Source organism: Hypanus sabinus, chromosome 11 (assembly GCF_030144855.1).
Source record: "Hypanus sabinus isolate sHypSab1 chromosome 11, sHypSab1.hap1, whole genome shotgun sequence".
Lineage (NCBI taxonomy): Eukaryota > Metazoa > Chordata > Chondrichthyes > Myliobatiformes > Dasyatidae > Hypanus > Hypanus sabinus.
The window spans coordinates 72,603,721-72,621,404 of NC_082716.1; the positions used below are offsets into that span (position 1 = coordinate 72,603,721).

Genomic DNA, 17,684 nt, shown 5'->3' on the forward strand with positions numbered 1-17,684 from the left:
TGAGGTTGCATCTGCCGTAGACTTATTGTGGCGATAGGCAAATTGCAATGGGTCCAGATCCTTGCTGCGGCAGGAGTTCAGTTGGCCATGGCCAATCTCTCAAAGCATTTCATCACTGTCGATGTGAGTGCTAATGGGCGATAGTCATTAAGGCATCACACTACATTCCTTGAGCACTGGTATAATTGTTGCCTTTTTGAAGCAGGTGGAAACTTCCAACTGTAGCAGTGAGAGATTGAAAATGTGCTCGAGTACTCCCGCCAGTTAGTTGGCACAAGTTTTCAGTACTCCTTTGGAGCCTGCAGCCTTGCGAGGATTCACCCCACTGAAAGACAGCCTGACATTGGCCTTCAAAGCAGAGATCACAGGGTCACCAGGGATCTTCACGGCAGTATTATATTCTCCCTTTCAAAGCAGGCCTAGAAGGTGTTCTCATCTGGTAGTGAAACACCACTGCCATTCATGCTATTGCATTTTGCTTTGTAGGAAGTAATGTCCTACAAATCCTGTCAGAGTTGATGTGCATCCGATGTTGCCTCCAGCTTCACTCAGAATTGTCTCTTCACTCTTGAAATAGCCCTCTGTAAGTCATACATGGTTTTCTTGTTCAGACCTGGGTCACTAGACTTAAATGCCACAGATCTAGCCCTCAGCAGACAATGAACCTGGTTCATCCACAGCCTTTATTTTGGGAATGTATAACAAGTTTTCATAGGCACACACTCATCCACAAAGGCTTTAATGATGTTGTTAACAACTGCAGCATACTCGTCCAGATTCAAAGATGAATCCCTGAATGCTATTTAGTCCACCGATTCAAAGCAGTTCTGTGCTTCCCTTGTCCATACCTTCTTGGTCCTCACTACTGGTAATGCAGTCTTCAGTCTCTACCAATACTCAGGGAGTAGAAATACAGCTAGGTGATCAGTCTTTCCAAAGTGAAGGAGTAGAATAGCATGGTAGGCTTTCTTGATGGTGGTGTAACAGTAGTCCAGTGTGTTGCTTCCTCTGATACTAAAAGTGTTTTGTTGATGATAATTATTTCATGATCTTTTTCAGGCTGGCCTGGGTAAAATTCCCCAAAATGTTAGTGAAGGCCATCTATGCAGCTGTGGTTTAGAAGCGCTGAATGAATGATGTACCTTAACCTCTTCCTGAGAAACACTAAAAATAATTTCTAGCCAATTGAATTCGTTCCACACGTTATCAAAGGAAAGTGGACAGGACTTTGGGGTGACATGCTGGTGCAGCTGATAGAGTTGCTGCCTCACTGGTTCAATGACCTGCATTTAGAACTGATGTCCTATGCCATAGAACAGAGAACAGTACAGCACAGTACAGGCCCTTCAGCCCACAATGTTGCACCTATCCTCCGACCCACTCCAAGATCAATTTAACCATTCCCTCCATAAAGCCCTCCATTTTTCTTTCTTCCATGTACCTATCTAAGAGTCTTTTAAATGTCCCTAATGTATCTGCACCTACTACCAACCCTGGTAGTACATTCCACGCACATATAACTCGCTGTGTAAGAAAACACTACCAATGGTATCCCTCCAAACACCTGAAACTTACGTTATTTTTCATTAGTCTTTCCACCCTGGGATAAAATCTCTTCCTGTCCACTTTTATCATCTTGTATGTCTCTATCAAGTCACCTCTCTCCAAAGAGAAGAGCCCTACATTGCTCAACCTATCCTCATAAGACGTTGTCTAATCCAGGCAGTAGTCTAGTAAATTGCCTCTGCACCCTCTCTAAAGATTCTACACCTTTCTGGTAATGAGGCAACCAGAACTCAACAGAATATTCCAAGTGTGGTCTTACGAGGCTTTTACAGAGCTGCAACATTTCCTCACAGCTATTGAACTTAATCCCCTGATTAATAGTCCTATATGCCATATGCCTTCTTAATCAACCTTTTACCTTGTGCTGCAAATTTGAGGGATTTGTGGAAGCGAACCCCAAGATTTCTCTGTTTCTCCACATTTTTAGGAATCCTACCATTAACCTGTATTCTGTCTTGAACTTTGAACTTCTAAAGTGTATCACTTTAGCAGATTAAAGTCCATTTGCCACTTGTTTGCCCAGCTCTGTGTCCTATCAATGTCCCATTGTAGCCTATGACAAACTTCTACACCATCTGCAATACCACTAACTTAAGTGTCAGCTGCAAACTTACTAAAGTAACTTTCCACTTCATTGCTTATAAAAATCACGAAGAGCTGGGATCGCAGAACAGATCCCCATGGAGCACTACTGGTCTTCAACTTCCAGGCAGAATACGTTCTATCAGCTACTAGACTCTGCCTTCAGTTGTCAAGCTAATTCTGATTTCACACAGCCATTTCCCTGGATCTCATGCCTCCTGAGTTTCTGAATAAGCCTGCAATGGGGAAACTTGTCAAACTGCCTACTAAAATTCATATATGCCATGATCATAGCTCTATCTTCATTAATTTGTTTTGTCACTTCCTTGAAGAATTCAATCAGTCTTGTAAGGTTTGACCTATCCCTCATAAAAGCATATTGACTACCCCAAATCAGACTATGCTTTTTCAAATGCTCTTAAATCTGGTCTCAAAGGTTCCTCTCCAGTAGTTTGCCCACCACTGATGTACAATTCCCTGGTGTATAATTCCCAAGATTATCCCTACTACCTATCTTGAACAAAGGAACAATATTAGCCACCCTCTAATCCTCTGGTATTACTCCTGTAGCCAGTGAAGATGCAAAGATTATTACCAAAGGCTTGGGAATCTCTTCTCTTGCTTCCCATAGTGATCTGGGATATGTCCCATTCAGCCCTGGGTCTTAGGTATCCTAATGTGTTCCAAAACCTCCAGCACATTCTCTTTCTTAATGTCAACATGTTCCAGCATATCAGCCTGTTGTACACTGACCTCACAGTCAACAAGATCCATGTCAATGGTGAATACGAAAGCAAAGTATTCAGTTACTATCTCCCCTAACAATGCCAAGCACATTTCTCCTCTTTCATCCCTGACTGGTCCTACTCATACTCTAGCGATTCTCCTGTTCTTCATGTACATGTAGAAAGCCTTTCCATTTTTCCTAATCCAACTCATCAAGGACATCATATGTCCCCCTGCTAGTTCTTGTAAGTCCATTCTTAAGCTCCCTCCTGGCTACCTTGTAACTCTCTAGAGCCCTGTCTGATCTTTTCTTCCTAAACCCTAAGCAAGTTTCTTTCTCTCTCTTGTCTAGATGCTCAACAACTCTTGTTAACCATGTTTACAAGTCTCTGTAATGGCCACAAAGTCATTATTTCTTAAACTGAGCCATGTGCTGTTCATCATCTTTGTTCCTTGTTCTTATGTTTTTCAGAAGCTCCAACACTGCCGCTTTCTTAACCTTGATGAGTCCCAGCACATTAGCCTGTTTGAGACTGACCACATTTGTAAAAGACTCTTGTCCTGGTAAACACAGAAGCAAAGTATTCATTAAGTACCTCCCTACCTCCTCTGAGTACAGGCATGTTTTCTCACCTTTTATCCCTAAGTAGTCCTACTCTCACACTAGTCATCCTCGGGTTCTCCACAATTCTTGGTGTTTCCTTAATTCTATTTACCAAGACCTTCTCTTGTCCCCTTCTAGCTCTAAGTCTCTTCTTAAACTTTTTCCTGGCTATCTTATAACCCTCAAGAGGCCTATCTGATTTTTGCTTCTGTACCTTAAATATGCCTCCTTTTTCCTCTAGACTAAATTCTTCACCTCTCTTGTCAGCCATGGTTTTATCATCCTACCATCCTTTGCTTGTCTCAGTGGGACAAATCTATCCAGAGCCCCATGCAAGAGGTTCCTACACAAGCTTCATATTTCTGCTGTGCATTTCTCTGCAAATATCTGTTCCCTATTTATGCTCCCAAATTCCCGACTAGTACTCTTGCAATTAGATCTCCCCCAATTAAAAATATTCCCATATTGACTGCTCCTATCCTTGTCCATGGTTATAATGAATGTCATGGAGTATGGTCACTATTTCAAAGATGCCTGCCACTGAGAGGTCTGTTCATTGCCAGTATCCAGTATTGCTACTCCTCTGGTCGGCTTGTCTACATACAGTGTTAACAATCCTTCTTGGACACGCCAAACTAATTCTGCTGCATCTAAACCTTTTCTACTAAGGAGGTGATCATCAATATTAGGAATAGAAGTTCCCACGTGACAACAACCCTGTTATTTTTGCAGCTTTCCAAAATCTGAATCTGTCTACCAGTCCTCTCCTCAGTGTCTCTGTTGCTATGCGGAGTAGGGGGTGTTCTATGGAGATCCTGTTTTTCAGGCTTCCACCCACACTCTCAATAGACAATCCCTCCACAACATGCTCCCTTTCTACAGCTGTAATCGTATCCCTGATTAGCAATGCCACTCCCCCACCTCTTTTACATCCCTCCCTGTCCCTTTTAAAACATCTAAACCCCAGAACATCCAGCAGCCATTCCTCGTGACAGCCAAATGTCCATAATGGCTATAACGTGTGCTGACCCATGCTTTAAGTTCATTGCCCTTGTTCCTGATAACTCTTGCATTGAAATGGACACATTTCAACCCATCCAATTGTCTGCATTTATGCCCTTTCCACTGCCTACCTTCTCACAGTCTCTCTACAGGCTGCATCTAAATTGCCCCATCCTCTGACCTATCATTTTGGTTCCCATCCCCCGCCAGTTTAGTTTAAACCCTCTCCAACAGCTCTTTTAATCCAACCCACAAATATATTAGTCCTCCGCAAGTTCAGGGGTAACCCATCCCTTCTGTACAGGTCATTCCTTCCCCAGAAGGGATGCAGTATCTGCAACTGTCTGCGTGAAATTTGCACACAGTGATTTCTTCTAGGTGCTCTGGTTTGCTTCTATATTCTCAACATGGCTCAGGCTGGTAGAATAACTATCTTTGATGTACAAATAATTGGTAGAGTCTGGGAAACTCTATGATGGGGACTTGGACTAAATTAATTAAGTGTCAGTGGATGCTTGATAGTTCCCATGGACTCAGTGGATTTAATGGGATATTCTCTGTGTGATATAACTCTATGGCACTGGATAGCAAAAATAGTCTGGGACAAAACGCAACCTGGTATAGCACTGAAGATTTGCGCACCAGAACCATCCAAGCAAGGGTGTAAAACAGTGGAAAACTATCCAGATATGCCCAGTCTGGAAGGAGGACAAATTGAATTTGCTAAAGTATTTCAGAATCAGCCCACCTCCCAGCAAACTCACAGATGTGCTGGGCTGTCTGTACCAGTCACGGTAGTGCCCAGCAATTAAGGTTGGCACAGTTTCCATACAGGCAGTGGTACAGCCAGTCAGTATGCTCTCTTTGGTGCCCCTGTAGAAGGCCTTGAGGATTTGGGGACCCATGCTGAACTTCTTCAGTCGCCTGAGGTGGAAGAGACACTGTTGTGCTTTTTTTGCCACAAAGCCGGTGTGTACAGTCCAGCTGAGATCATCAGTGATGTGTATACTGAGGAACTTAAAACTACTCACCCTCTCAACTGCAGATCCATTAATGTTGATTAGACTGAGCCTGTCTCTGTTACTCCTGTAATCCACAATCAGCTCTTTTGTTTATTGGATATTAAGGGAGAGGTTGTTATCCTGGTACCACAGTGTCAGAGTGTCAATATCTCTTCTCTATGCTGTCTCATTACCTCTGGAAATAAGGCCAATTAAAGTTGTGTCATCTGCGAATTTGATCAATAGATTGGAGCTGTGTGTAGCAGTACAATCGTGGGTGTAAAGGGAGTAGAGAAGGGGACTCAGAACACAACCCTGGGGAACCTGTGTTGAGGGTCAGAGGAGCAGAGGTGAGGGAGCCCATCTTTACCATCTGTCATCTATCCGATAGGAAGTCTAGGATCCAGCTGCACAAGGCAGGGTGCAGGCTGAGGTCTCTGAGCTTCCTGTCAAGTCTGGAGGGAATTATGGTTTTGAATGCTGAACTGTACACCAGGAACAGCATTCTAATGTGTGCATCCCTCTTCTCCAGGTGAGTGAGGATGGTGTGTAATGCTATGACAATGGTGTCATTGGTAGACTGGTTCTGTCAGTAGGCAAATTGTAGGGGGTCCAGTGTGGGTGGTAGCATGCTGCAGATGTAGTCTTTATCCAGCCTCTCAGAACATTTGCTTATTATTGAGGTGAGTGCGACAGGGTGCCAATTGTTCAGACATGCTACCTTGGTTTTCTTAGGTACAGGGACAATGATGCACAATTTGAAACAGAAGGGCACTACACACTGGGAGAGGGAGAAATTAAAAATGTCTGTAAACACACCAGCCAGCTGTTCAGCACACATTTTGAGGACCCGCCCTGGGATGCCATCTGGCCCCGCTGCCTTGTGGCTGTTGATAGACAATAGACAATAGACAATAGGTGCAGAAGTAGACCATTCGGCCCCTCGAGTCTGCACCGCCATTCTGAGATCATGGCTGATCATTCACTATCAATACCCAGTCCCTGCCTTGTCCCCATATCCCTTGATTCCCCTATCCATCAGATATCTATCCAGCTCCTTCTTGAAAGCATCCAGAGAATTGGCCTCCACCGTCTTCCGAGGCAGTGCATTCCACACCTCCACAACTCTCTGGGAGAAGAAGCTCTTCCTCAACTCTGTTTTAAATAACTGACCTCTTATTCTCAATCCATGCCCTCTGGTACTGGACTCTCCCAACATCTGGAACATATTTCCTGCCTCAATCCTATCAAATCCTTTAATTATCTTAAATGTTTCAATCAGATCCCCTCTCAATCTCCTCAATTCCAGCGTGTACAAGCCCAATCTCTCCAATCTCTCTGCGTAAGACAGCCCTGCCATCCCAGGAATCAACCTAGTGAATCTACGCTGCACTTCCTCAATTGCCAGAATGTCCTTCCTTAAACCTGGAGACCAAAACTGTACACAATAATCCAGGTGTGGTCTCACCAGGGCCCTGCACAAATGCAAAAGAACATCCTTGCTCTTGTATTCAATTCCCCTTGTAACAAAGGCCAACATTCCATTTGCCCTCTTCACTGCCTGTTGCACTTGCTCATTCACCTTCATTGACTGGTGAACTAGGACTCCTAGGTCTCTTTGCATTTCTCCCTTACCTAACTCGACACCGTTCAGACAATACTCTGCCCTCTTGTTCCAGCTTCCAAAGTGGATAACTTCACATTTATTCACATTGAATAACATCTGCCAAGTATCTGCCCACTCACTCAGCCTATCCAAGTCTCCCTGTATTCTCCTAATGTCCTCTTCGCATGTCACACTGCCACCCAGTTTAGTATCGTCAGCAAACTTGCTGATATAGTTTTCAATGCCCTCATCTAAATCATTGACATAAATCGTAAAGAGCTGTGGTCCCAATACAGAGCCCTGTGGTACCCCACTAGTCACCTCCAGCCAGTCTGAGAAACACCCATTCACTGCTACCCTTTGCTTTCTATCTGCCAACCAGTTTTCTATCCATGTTGAAACCCTGCCCCCAATGCCATGAGCTCTGATTTTACTCACCAATCTCCTATGTGGCACCTTATCGAATGCCTTCTGAAAATCTAGGTACACAACATCTACTGGCTTACCCTCGTCTAACATCCTTGTTACACCCTCAAAAAACTCCAACAGATTAGTCAAGCATGATTTGCCCTTGGTAAATCCACGCTGGCTTGGCCTAATCCTATTTCTGCCATCTAGATGTGCCACTATTTCGTCCTTAATAATGGACTCAAGCATCTTCCCCACGACTGACGTTAGGCTAACAGGGCGATAGTTCTCCGTTTTCTCCTTCCCTCCCTTCTTGAAAAGTGGGACAACATTAGCCACTCTCCAATCTTCAGGAACTGATCCTGAATCTAAGGAACATTGGAAAATGATTACCAATGCATCCGCAATTTCCTGAGCCACCTCTTTTAGAACCCTCGGATGCAGACCATCTGGACCCGGGGATTTATTAACCTTCAGTCCTACCAGTCTACTCATCACAGTTTCTTTCCTAATGTCAATCTGTCTCAATTCCTCTGATATCTTATGACCCTGGCCCATCCATACATCTGGGAGATTGCTTGTGTCCTCCCTGGTGAAGACAGATCTAAAGTATGCATTAAATTCTGTTGCCATTTCCCTGTTTCCCATAACAATTTCTCCCAATTCATTCTTCAAGGGGCCAACATTGTTCTTAACTATCTTCTTTCTCTTCACATAGCTAAAAAAGGCTTTTGCTATCCCCTTTTATATTCCTGGCTAGACTGAGCTCATACCTGATTTTTTCTCTCCGTATTGCTTTTTTAGTTAAGATCTGCTGTTCCTTAAAACTTTCCCAATCCCACTCATCTTAGCCCTGTCATACTTCTTTTTCTTTAATGCTATACAATCTCTGACTTCCTTTGTCAACCACTGTGGCCCCTTCCCCCTCTTTGAATCCTTCCTTCTCATTGGAATGAACTGCATTTGCATCTTTTGTATTATGTCCAAGAATATCTGCCACTGCTGATCCACTGTCTTTCCTGCCAGGGCATCCGCCCATTTAACTTTGGGCAGCTCATCCCTCATGGCTCCGTAGTCTCCTTTATTTAATTGCAACACTGACACCTCTGATCTGCCCCTATCCCTCTCAAATTGTAGATGAAAACTTATCATGTTATGATCACTACTTCCTAATGGCTCCTTTACTTCAAGATCACTTATCAATTCCTGTTCATTACACATCACCAAGTCCAAAATAGCATCGTTCCTGGTTGGCTCAAGCACAAGCTGTTCCAAAAATACATCCCTTAGACACTCCACAAACTCCCTATCCTGGGGTCCAGCACCTACCTGATTCTCCCAGTCCACCTGCATGTTGAAATCTCCCATAACGACTGCATTAGCTTTAGCACATGCCAATGTTAACTCCCTAATCAACTTGTACCCAATATCCAGGCTACTGCCTGGGGGCCTGTACACAACACCCATTAGGGTCTTTTTACCCTTACTGTTCCTCAGCTCAATCCACACAGACTCTACTTCCCCTGTTCCCAAGTCACCTCTTGCTAAGGACTGAATCTCATTCCTCACCAACAGGGCCACCCCACCCCCTCTTCCCATATTTCTGTCTCTACGATAGCACGTATACCCTGGTACACTCAATTCCCAGGCCTGATCCCCTTGCAGCCATGTCTCCGTTATCCCAACAATATCGTAGTTCCCCAATTTCATCTGAGCTTCAAGCTCATCTGTCTTATTTCTGACACTACGCGCATTCAAGTATAGAATTCTTAACCCATTCCTCCTCTCTTTGCTTAAAACACTGTCTACTGTACCTAACCCAGCTCCTTGAACTTCCATCGGGCAAATTGCACCCTGAATTTTGATGACCTTCTCAAGATCATCCAAACCTTGTACACATTTAACCCCATGCACCTTCTGACCAACCCTCTGGATCTGGATCCCTGCCCCCTGCACATTTAGTTTAAACCCCCCCCGAGCAGCACTGGCAAATACTCCTGCAAGAATGTTAGTACCCCTCCGGTTCAGATGTAGACCATCCCTTCGAAACAGATCCCAATGACCCTGGAACAAAGACCAATTATCCAAAAACCTGAACCCTTCCTTCCTGCACCATGCTCTCAGCCTCGTATTAATGTGCATAATCATTCTATTCTTCACCTCACTTGCACGTGGCACAGGTAGCAATCCCGAGATTGTCACCCTGGAGGTCCTGCCTTTCAGCTTCACTCCTAACTCCCTGAACTCTCTAAGCAGGACCCCCTCACTCACCTTACTTACATCATTGGTCCCTACATGGACCACTACATCTGGGTTCATGCCCTCACTCTCAAGAATAGCCTGCACCCGATCTGAGATGTCCCGGACCCTGGCACCAGGGAGGCAACATACCATCCAAGACTCCCGATCTGCCCCACAAAATCTCCTATCTGCCCCCCTAACTATAGAGTCCCCTAAAACTATCGCTCTCTTCTCTTCCCTCCTCCCCTTTCTAGTTGAGGGTTCAACCTCTGTGCCAGAGGCAGGACCACTACAACTCATTCCTGGTAGGTCATCCCCATCAACAGTATCCAGTACGGTATACTTATTGTTAATGGGAATGGCCGCAGGGGTGCTCTGCTCTCTCTGCCTGCTCCCCCTGCCTCTCTGGACCGTCACCCATCTGCCTACTTCTTGGTTTTTTGGTGTGACTACCTCCTGATAACTCCTATCTATCTCTGCCTCCACCTCCCGAATGATCCGTAGTTCATCCAGCTCCTGCTCCAACTCCCTAACTCGGTCTGATAGGAGCTGCAGCTGGACGCACCTTTTGCAGGTGTGGTCATCAGGGACAACTGTGTTGACCCTGACCTCCCACATACTGCATACAGAGCACACCACTGCTCTGACTGTCTCCCCCATACCTGAACTGGATTAATAGAATAAGTTTAAAAAGCACCTAGCGACCTTACCTTCTTCCCCTCAGCGAGCAATCACACAAGCTTACCGAAGTCCCCTTACGCCGAAGCCCACTTAGCCAAGGCCCAGGACTCTGCTTCCACGGACTCCGCTGCCCGCTCTGAAAAGAAGTCCTGCCTTTTAAAGTGCGCGCTCGACGCTGACGTCACTCGCGCCTGCGCAGTTCCCCCTCCTCCACAGGTATTGACCAGGTAGGCTTAAATCCTATCTACACGGTCGAATTCTCTGAGCTCCCAGCTGAATCACAAGCTGTAACTTGCTCCCGATTCAAAAAAAAAGGTTGGAATGTTCTATGTACCTCAGCCTCAGGGATGTCCAAGATGCAGGTCTCATTGGCTTTATCCCTTGCGCTGAGAGCAATACGCACTGAACTATTTATCCAAGGCTTCTGGTTTGGGTAGGCCCAGTTCAGGCACAACGATGTGAGAGAAGTATTCAGGCCGGTGTTAAGCCTCCACTCCACATTCAAAGGCTAGCGACGGTGATGAGGGACATTCGCGGCCAGATGTTGGGCCAGCAGAAAGTGGACAAGGGGCATCTCCAGGTCAGCAGGTTCTGGAGTTGGAGTTCCGTGTCGCCAAGAGGAAAGATTTCCGATGACCCCTGGGTTTGTGAATCAGAGGGACCGAACTTCAAGGCTTGTGTTTGAGGTCTCTTTATCAGCGAGTCTGGATGTCGAGGCTTAGTGTTCAATGATTAGTATGTCCTGGGATCGAAGCTGAGGACTAAGGCCTGAGGGTGGAATCGGAACTCCGTTAGTTGAGGCCAGTTGCCAGAGCCAAGTCTGTGAAACTGTGAGTCCACTGGGGAAGTTAAAGCACGATGGCTGCAGGCCCAAGTCCAAGTCTGATTCCACTGGTGGCTTGACCTGGGGTTAAAGGGCTGTGTATGTGGCTTGGCTGGGAGGGACGGGGCTTGTTTTGTTGTTGTTTTGTTGCTTGTTGTGTTGTTCCACTGAACACTGTGGGCATGCTCTGTTGGCGCCGGAATGTGTGGTAACACTTGTGGGCTGCCCCCAGCACACCCTTGGTTGCGTATGCAAGCAAAGTATTTCACAGTATGTTTTGATGTACACATGGTAAATAAAACTGAATCTAAGAATAAATTTGAATTTTGAATTCCCTCTAAATAGCACTGTGGTAAACCATGGTGACTGCTCCTGTGGCTCCTCCCACAGACCCCTGTATAAAGGTGATTGTGTCTGCTCCTCCCACAGTCATCCAGCATGGACATGCTGCATTTTACTGCTAATAAAAGCCTTTCAGTATTTACTCTACTTCCAGTCTTTTGGAGTTATTGATAGTGCATCAAGCACACCAACCTGACTGCAAATAAATGTCATTCCTTCATTGTTGCTGTTATAAATCATGGGAACTAATGCCCCACAACACTGTGGGACTGCACCAGATTGTTCACCACCTCAATAAATGCTAATCTGCTCTTTACTGCTGGGTTATATGTGATATATAGAATTAAACAAGACTACATCTAAAAAACATCGGTTGTTGAGAATGAATATTTTTGCCAAGAAAGAAATATCTTTAAAAAGGAGTCAAAGTCAAGGCAGAATTATGTAGATATATCACACTGGAACTGCTTGAGAAGAGCTGACACTTTGCAAATGCCCTACATTGGTTATTTCAAAACACTGAAGGCAGATGTCAGTGATAGTTGAGGTGAACCTTAGGTTTGATAAAGCAGTGGATCGGAAATTTGGGAAATTAGGTGCCAGCAGAACTGTAATCAGTGCCCAGGTTTGAGAGCGGACTGTGAATGCAAGTGACGGAAGTAAGTTTCCAGCATTTCCAATGAGGAGAACTGCTATTTATTGAGTAGAAGCTTGTACACATGCTGAGGGGTTCAGCCATCCCCCACCTTTCTCCCCTGTGAGTTGCGCTACTTGTTGTGAAGCTCCTCAGGAGATTTTGTCTTTCTGAATGCATATTGTCTAAGAGTGCTATGCCTCTTTTGTGTTTTGGTTAAGTGTTTTAAGGATCTGGAATCCTGGAATTGATTGACAGTTGGAAATTCTGATGGTCCAGTGTCTGGTGCATTTATTGCTCCCTAATGTGAACTTGCATTTCAGGATGTCAGCTCATAACAAAGCTGTGCGAGAATCTGAATTGTAGGCTCCATGTGTGACTGGAACAGGATCTGGGATCTGAAAGACACGTGATCCTGAAAATAGGAGGGTTTGCAACAAATGTTGGAATCTGGAATACTTGTATATTTCTCGCAGTCTTTATACCATCTGATTCACTGGAAATGTTATTACATGTCTGTGTAATGTGTAAAAGAAGTAAAATAAAAATGTGTTTGGGTTTTAATAGGAGAGACATTCAGTTGTCCAGAAAATCTGCACACCAGGCTCCACTAAAGTCCCAAATTGCTGTATCATTGCAGTTTTACTCCAAAGAGAAATTCCTTTTCATTGTTATAACGTTTATTTTGGTAGTTTTAGCATTGTTTTGCCATATAAATTAATAAGATTACACTGGAAGGTTTATAGAAACTTAGTCTCTAACTTCTGTGAAATTCTGTGCTTCAAAGGTTGTCATATCCTTACAAAAGAGGGATAATGGCAAGTCAAGAGGAGCCTTGTTTTAAAGTTAATGCACCCATATGATCCAAGACATTTCAGTATTCCGTTGTAGGAATCGAGATGCTCATGCTAACCATATCTCAGAAGTGATTTCTGCCATATTGCTTTAAATAAATGGCTGAAAAAGAGCTGTAGCTATTGAGGATTGTAACGAATATAAAACATTACTGACCGAGACAGCGTGGAGGTTTTGACCAACTTCCACCAGAACAGGTAACTTCTCTTTCTCCTTCCAAGATGTAGAAATTCTGACACTGATATGTTACTTTCATACCATGACGATATGGTGGTGTAGTGATTTCCATTGTGTCTCCATTTTCTACTTGAGGTGGAAGATCACAGACTTGACGAGGATCTAATGGACAAGATACAAATGCATTCTTTATCATTTCTGGTCTTAAGCGATTTCAAGAAATTGCCAGAGGGCTTGTTACAAGGCTGCTTATGTACATGTGCTAAACACTTGATGTATGATGGCCAGCGGATCATAGCTGTAGATGATTTATTAGGTTTGTTCTTATCTATTTCACTGAGTGTGAGAAAAGTACCCAATATCACTATGGTAGCCAAGTGCAGAATATGAGGAAGTGTCAAATAAATGAATGGCTGCAGAGAAAAGGATGGTCTGGCTTATCATCAGGCCTCAAAATCTTTCACACCAGTATCTTTTAAGTTACATTTGAGGTCTACCAAATCAATTCACTTATTTCAGTATCTTTACAGAAAACTGATGATGGACGCCCCTCTCCCCCACTGCTATTCTTCCACTGTAATGATCAAACTTATTGCATTCCTAAATTCTCCCGTTGTCACATTTTGATCGTTTATTTCACCTGGAGGAGAATTGCACGTTGGAGGGTCTGACCATTTTCCATTAACACACATTACCACTCCTGAGCCGTCCATAGTATATCCAGCACGACATGTATAAATTAGTTTGTAATCTTCCATAAAATTGATGTCTCCATGTTCTACTGATGGATGTGGATCTGAACAGACAGCTTTCACATCTGTAAAACACATAACCATATTGAAATTGTCCTCTAAATCAATGGTTGTATTTTTTTGCCAACAAATGGCAAGTGAGGTATCAATTGACATGGTACAGGAAACACCAATTTGAAATAATGTTATCTACAAGCTTTATTTCCATTTCAGAAGGTGGGAATAAATGGACAAGTTAGACCAGCATTTATTTCATATTTTGGATTGCCTTTAAGAAATAGTTTTTGAATTAATTAGAAATTGTTTTTGATTTTAGGGTGGTTCATAGTTGACTCAGAATAAGAAGAAGAAGGAGCTGGACCTGGTGGAACAGGATAAATTTGCAAAAAAGTAAGAGGGGAGATAGAGTAGGAGCTTTGACCAGTGACCAATCTGTGTTTGAGATTGATTAGCAAAAGCAAATTAAAGGAAGGCAGGGCAAGTGCAGTGGCCGTCATCGGAGTGAACAGTCAAAATGGTGATCTTGAGGCTTAAGCTCTTTGAGGCTTCAATCAGAGAAAGGAAGAAAAGAAAAGCTCAAGGTTAAGTTATTTTTTCCATTCCCTTCTTTATGTCTGCTGAACTAGGGCAGTAGAGATGTCAGGCAGGATAGTGGAATGATCCTCTTGTGGGATGTGGGAAGGCACATTGTCCAGTGTCCCTGACAACTACATTTGCAGGAAGTGCATCCTGCTGTAGCTTCTATCATTCTGCATTAAGGAGTTGGAGCTGGTACTGGATGAACTCCGATTCATTTGGAAGGCTGAGGAAGTAATGGTTAGGTCATATAGGGAGGTAATTATAGCAAGGTATAGGACACAGGAAACTGGGTGACGGTCAGGAAGGAGAAAGGGGTTAAGGAGGCAGTGCAGAGCACCTCTGTGGCCATACCCCTCAACAAGTATATCATTTTGGATACTGTTGGGGGGTGGGGTTGACCTAACAGAGGAAAGTCACAGTTGTTAGGTCTCTGGCACTCAGTATGGCTCTGTGACTCAGAAGGGAAGGTGGGCTGGGAAGAAAAGGTATGTCGTGGTGATAAGAAATTCATTAGTTAGGGGAACTAACAGGAGTTCTGTGGAGGAGAACAAGATTCTTGATGGTATGTTGGCTTCCGGCTGCCAGGGCCCAGGATATCTTGGATTGAGCCCTCAGCATTCTTAAGAGGGCGAGTGAACGAGTGAACAGTCAGAGGTCATGGGCCATGTAAGTACCAATGACATGGGTAGGACAAATGAGGAGGTTCTGAATTAGGAATTCAGGGAGTTAGGTGTGAAGTTAAAGGGCAGGACCTTTCAGGGTTCTGATCTCAGGATTACTACCCGTGTCACATGCTAATGAGGCTGGAACTAGAAAGATTATACTGTTTAATACATGGCTAAGGAGTTGGTGTAGGAGAGAGGGCTTCAGATTTTTGATTATTGGGCTCTCTTCCAAGGAAGTTGGGACTTGTACAGAAGGGAGTGTTTGCACCTAAGCTGGATGGGGACCAATATCCTAGCAGGAGGGTTTGTTAATTCTGCACGGTGGGGTTTAAACTAGAATTCAGGGGGATGGTAACCACAGTGCCAGAACCATTAGTGAAGAGGTTGTGGCACATAATAGTAAGACCTCAGACAAAGTTAAGAATCAAAAGTGTGAGTATGGTGTGGTAAGTATCCTAAGATGCACGTATTTCAATGCAAGAAGTATTGTAGGAAAGGCGGATAATAGTGTTGAAAATGATGTAGCTGGTTTACAAACAGAGGCTATGTGCAGTGAGGAGAGGCTGTTGACAGGATAAAAAATGCCGTCAATAGGATGAGTTGCAGGGATGGCAAAATTGAAAAGGGGTAATACAGGACCGAAGGTGTTATTTTTGAATATGCATAGAATACAGAATATGATAGATGAACTTGTAGCTCTGTTACAGACTGACATGTAGGCATTGCTGAATCATGGCTGAAAAAAGACTATAGCCTGGAGCCTAATGTCCAAGGATACATATTCTATCAAAAGGATAGGCAGGAATGCAGAAGGGGTAGTGTTGCTCTGTGGTAAAAAGTGAAATTAAGTTATTAGAAAGTAGTGACATTGGGTCAGAAGGTGTTGAATCATTATGGATAAAGCTAAGAAAATGCAAGGGTAAAAAGACCCTGATGGGAGTTGTATACAGTCCCCCGAACAGTAGAAAGTAGAAACAGTGGTCTACAAAATAAAATGGGAGATAGAAAATGCATGCCAAAAGGGCAATGTTATAATAGTCACAGGGAATTTCAATATGCAGGTGGGTTAGGAAAATTGGATTGGTGCTGGATTCCAAGAGGAGGGATTTCTAGAATGCCTTATAAGGTGACTTTTTAGAGTAGCTCATGGTTGAGCCCACAAGGGGATCAGCTATTCTGAATTGGGTGTTGTGCAATAAATCAGAATTAATTAAAGAGATAAGGTAAAAGTGATCATAATATGATTCAATTCACCCTGAAATTGGAGAAGCAGAAGATACAGTCAGATGTATCAGTATTACAGTTGAGTAAAGGGAGTTACAAAGGCATGAGAGAGGAGTTGGCCAGAATTGATTGGAAAAGAACACTGGCAGGGATGACAGCAGAGCAGCAATGGCTGGAATTTTCAGCAGCAATTTAGAAGGCACAGGAAATATACATTCCAAGGAGGAAGAAGGCAAGATGACACAACCGCGGCTAACAAGAGGAGTCAAAGCCAACCTAAAAAGCCAAAGTGAGGGTATATAATAGAGTAAAAATTAGTAGGAAGTTAGGGGATTGGGAAGCTTTTAAAAACAACAGAAGGAAACTAAAAAGTAATTAAGAAGGTAACAATGGAACATGAAAGTAAGTTAGCCAGTCATATTAAAGGGATACCAAAAGTTTCTTCAGATACATAAAGTGTAAAAGAGATATGAGAGTGGATGTTTGACCATGGGAAAATGATACTGGAAAGGTAGAAATGGTGGATGAACTGAATAAGTATTTGGCATCTATCTTCACTGTGGAAGACACTGGTAGTGCGGTGGGAGTTCCAAGTGTCAGCAACCATGAAGAGTGTGAAGTTACCATTACTAGAAGGAAGTTCTTGGGAAGCTAAAAGGTCTGATGGTATATCACCTGGACCAGATGGTGTACACCCAGGGTTCCGAAAGGGGTGGCTGAAGAGATTGTAGAAGCATTCGTAATGGTCCTTCAAGAATCACTAGATTCTGGAATGGTTCTGGAAGACTAGAAAATTGTAAATGACACTCCACTAATCAAGAAGGGAGAGAGGCAGAAGAAAGGAAACTATAGGCTAGTTAGTCTAACCTCAGTGGCTGGGAAGATGTTGGAGTTGATTATTAAGAATGAGGTCTCAGGGTACATGGAGCGACATGATAGAATAGACCATAGTCAGCATGGTTTCCTCAAGGGAAAATATTTCCTGACAGATCTGTAAGAATTCTTTGAAGAAATAACAAGCAGGATAGACAAAGGAGAATTAGTTGATCTTGTGTACTTGGATTTTCAGAAGGCCTTTGACAAGGTGTTACATATGAGGCTATTTATTAAGCTACAAACCCATGGTACTACAGGGAAGACTCTAGCATCAATAAAGCAGTGGCTGAATGTCAGGAGACAAAGAGTGGAATGAAGGTGATTTTTCTGTTTGGCTGCT

The 17,684-nt window shown here is 43.7% G+C and overlaps 1 protein-coding gene across 1 annotated transcript in view; it reads right to left on the reverse strand.

Annotated features, from left to right (window-relative positions):
• The window catches only part of LOC132401503 (complement factor H-related protein 1-like), a 64,095-nt gene that overhangs the window by 18,082 nt on the left and 28,329 nt on the right, over positions 1 to 17,684 (reverse strand). Inside the window, exons 5-6 of the mRNA XM_059983529.1 lie at positions 13,889 to 14,065; positions 13,228 to 13,410 (exon numbers count right to left, since the gene is read on the reverse strand). Of these exons, the coding sequence (XP_059839512.1) occupies positions 13,228 to 13,410; positions 13,889 to 14,065 (360 nt within the window). The remainder of the gene's footprint in view (positions 1 to 13,227; positions 13,411 to 13,888; positions 14,066 to 17,684) is intronic.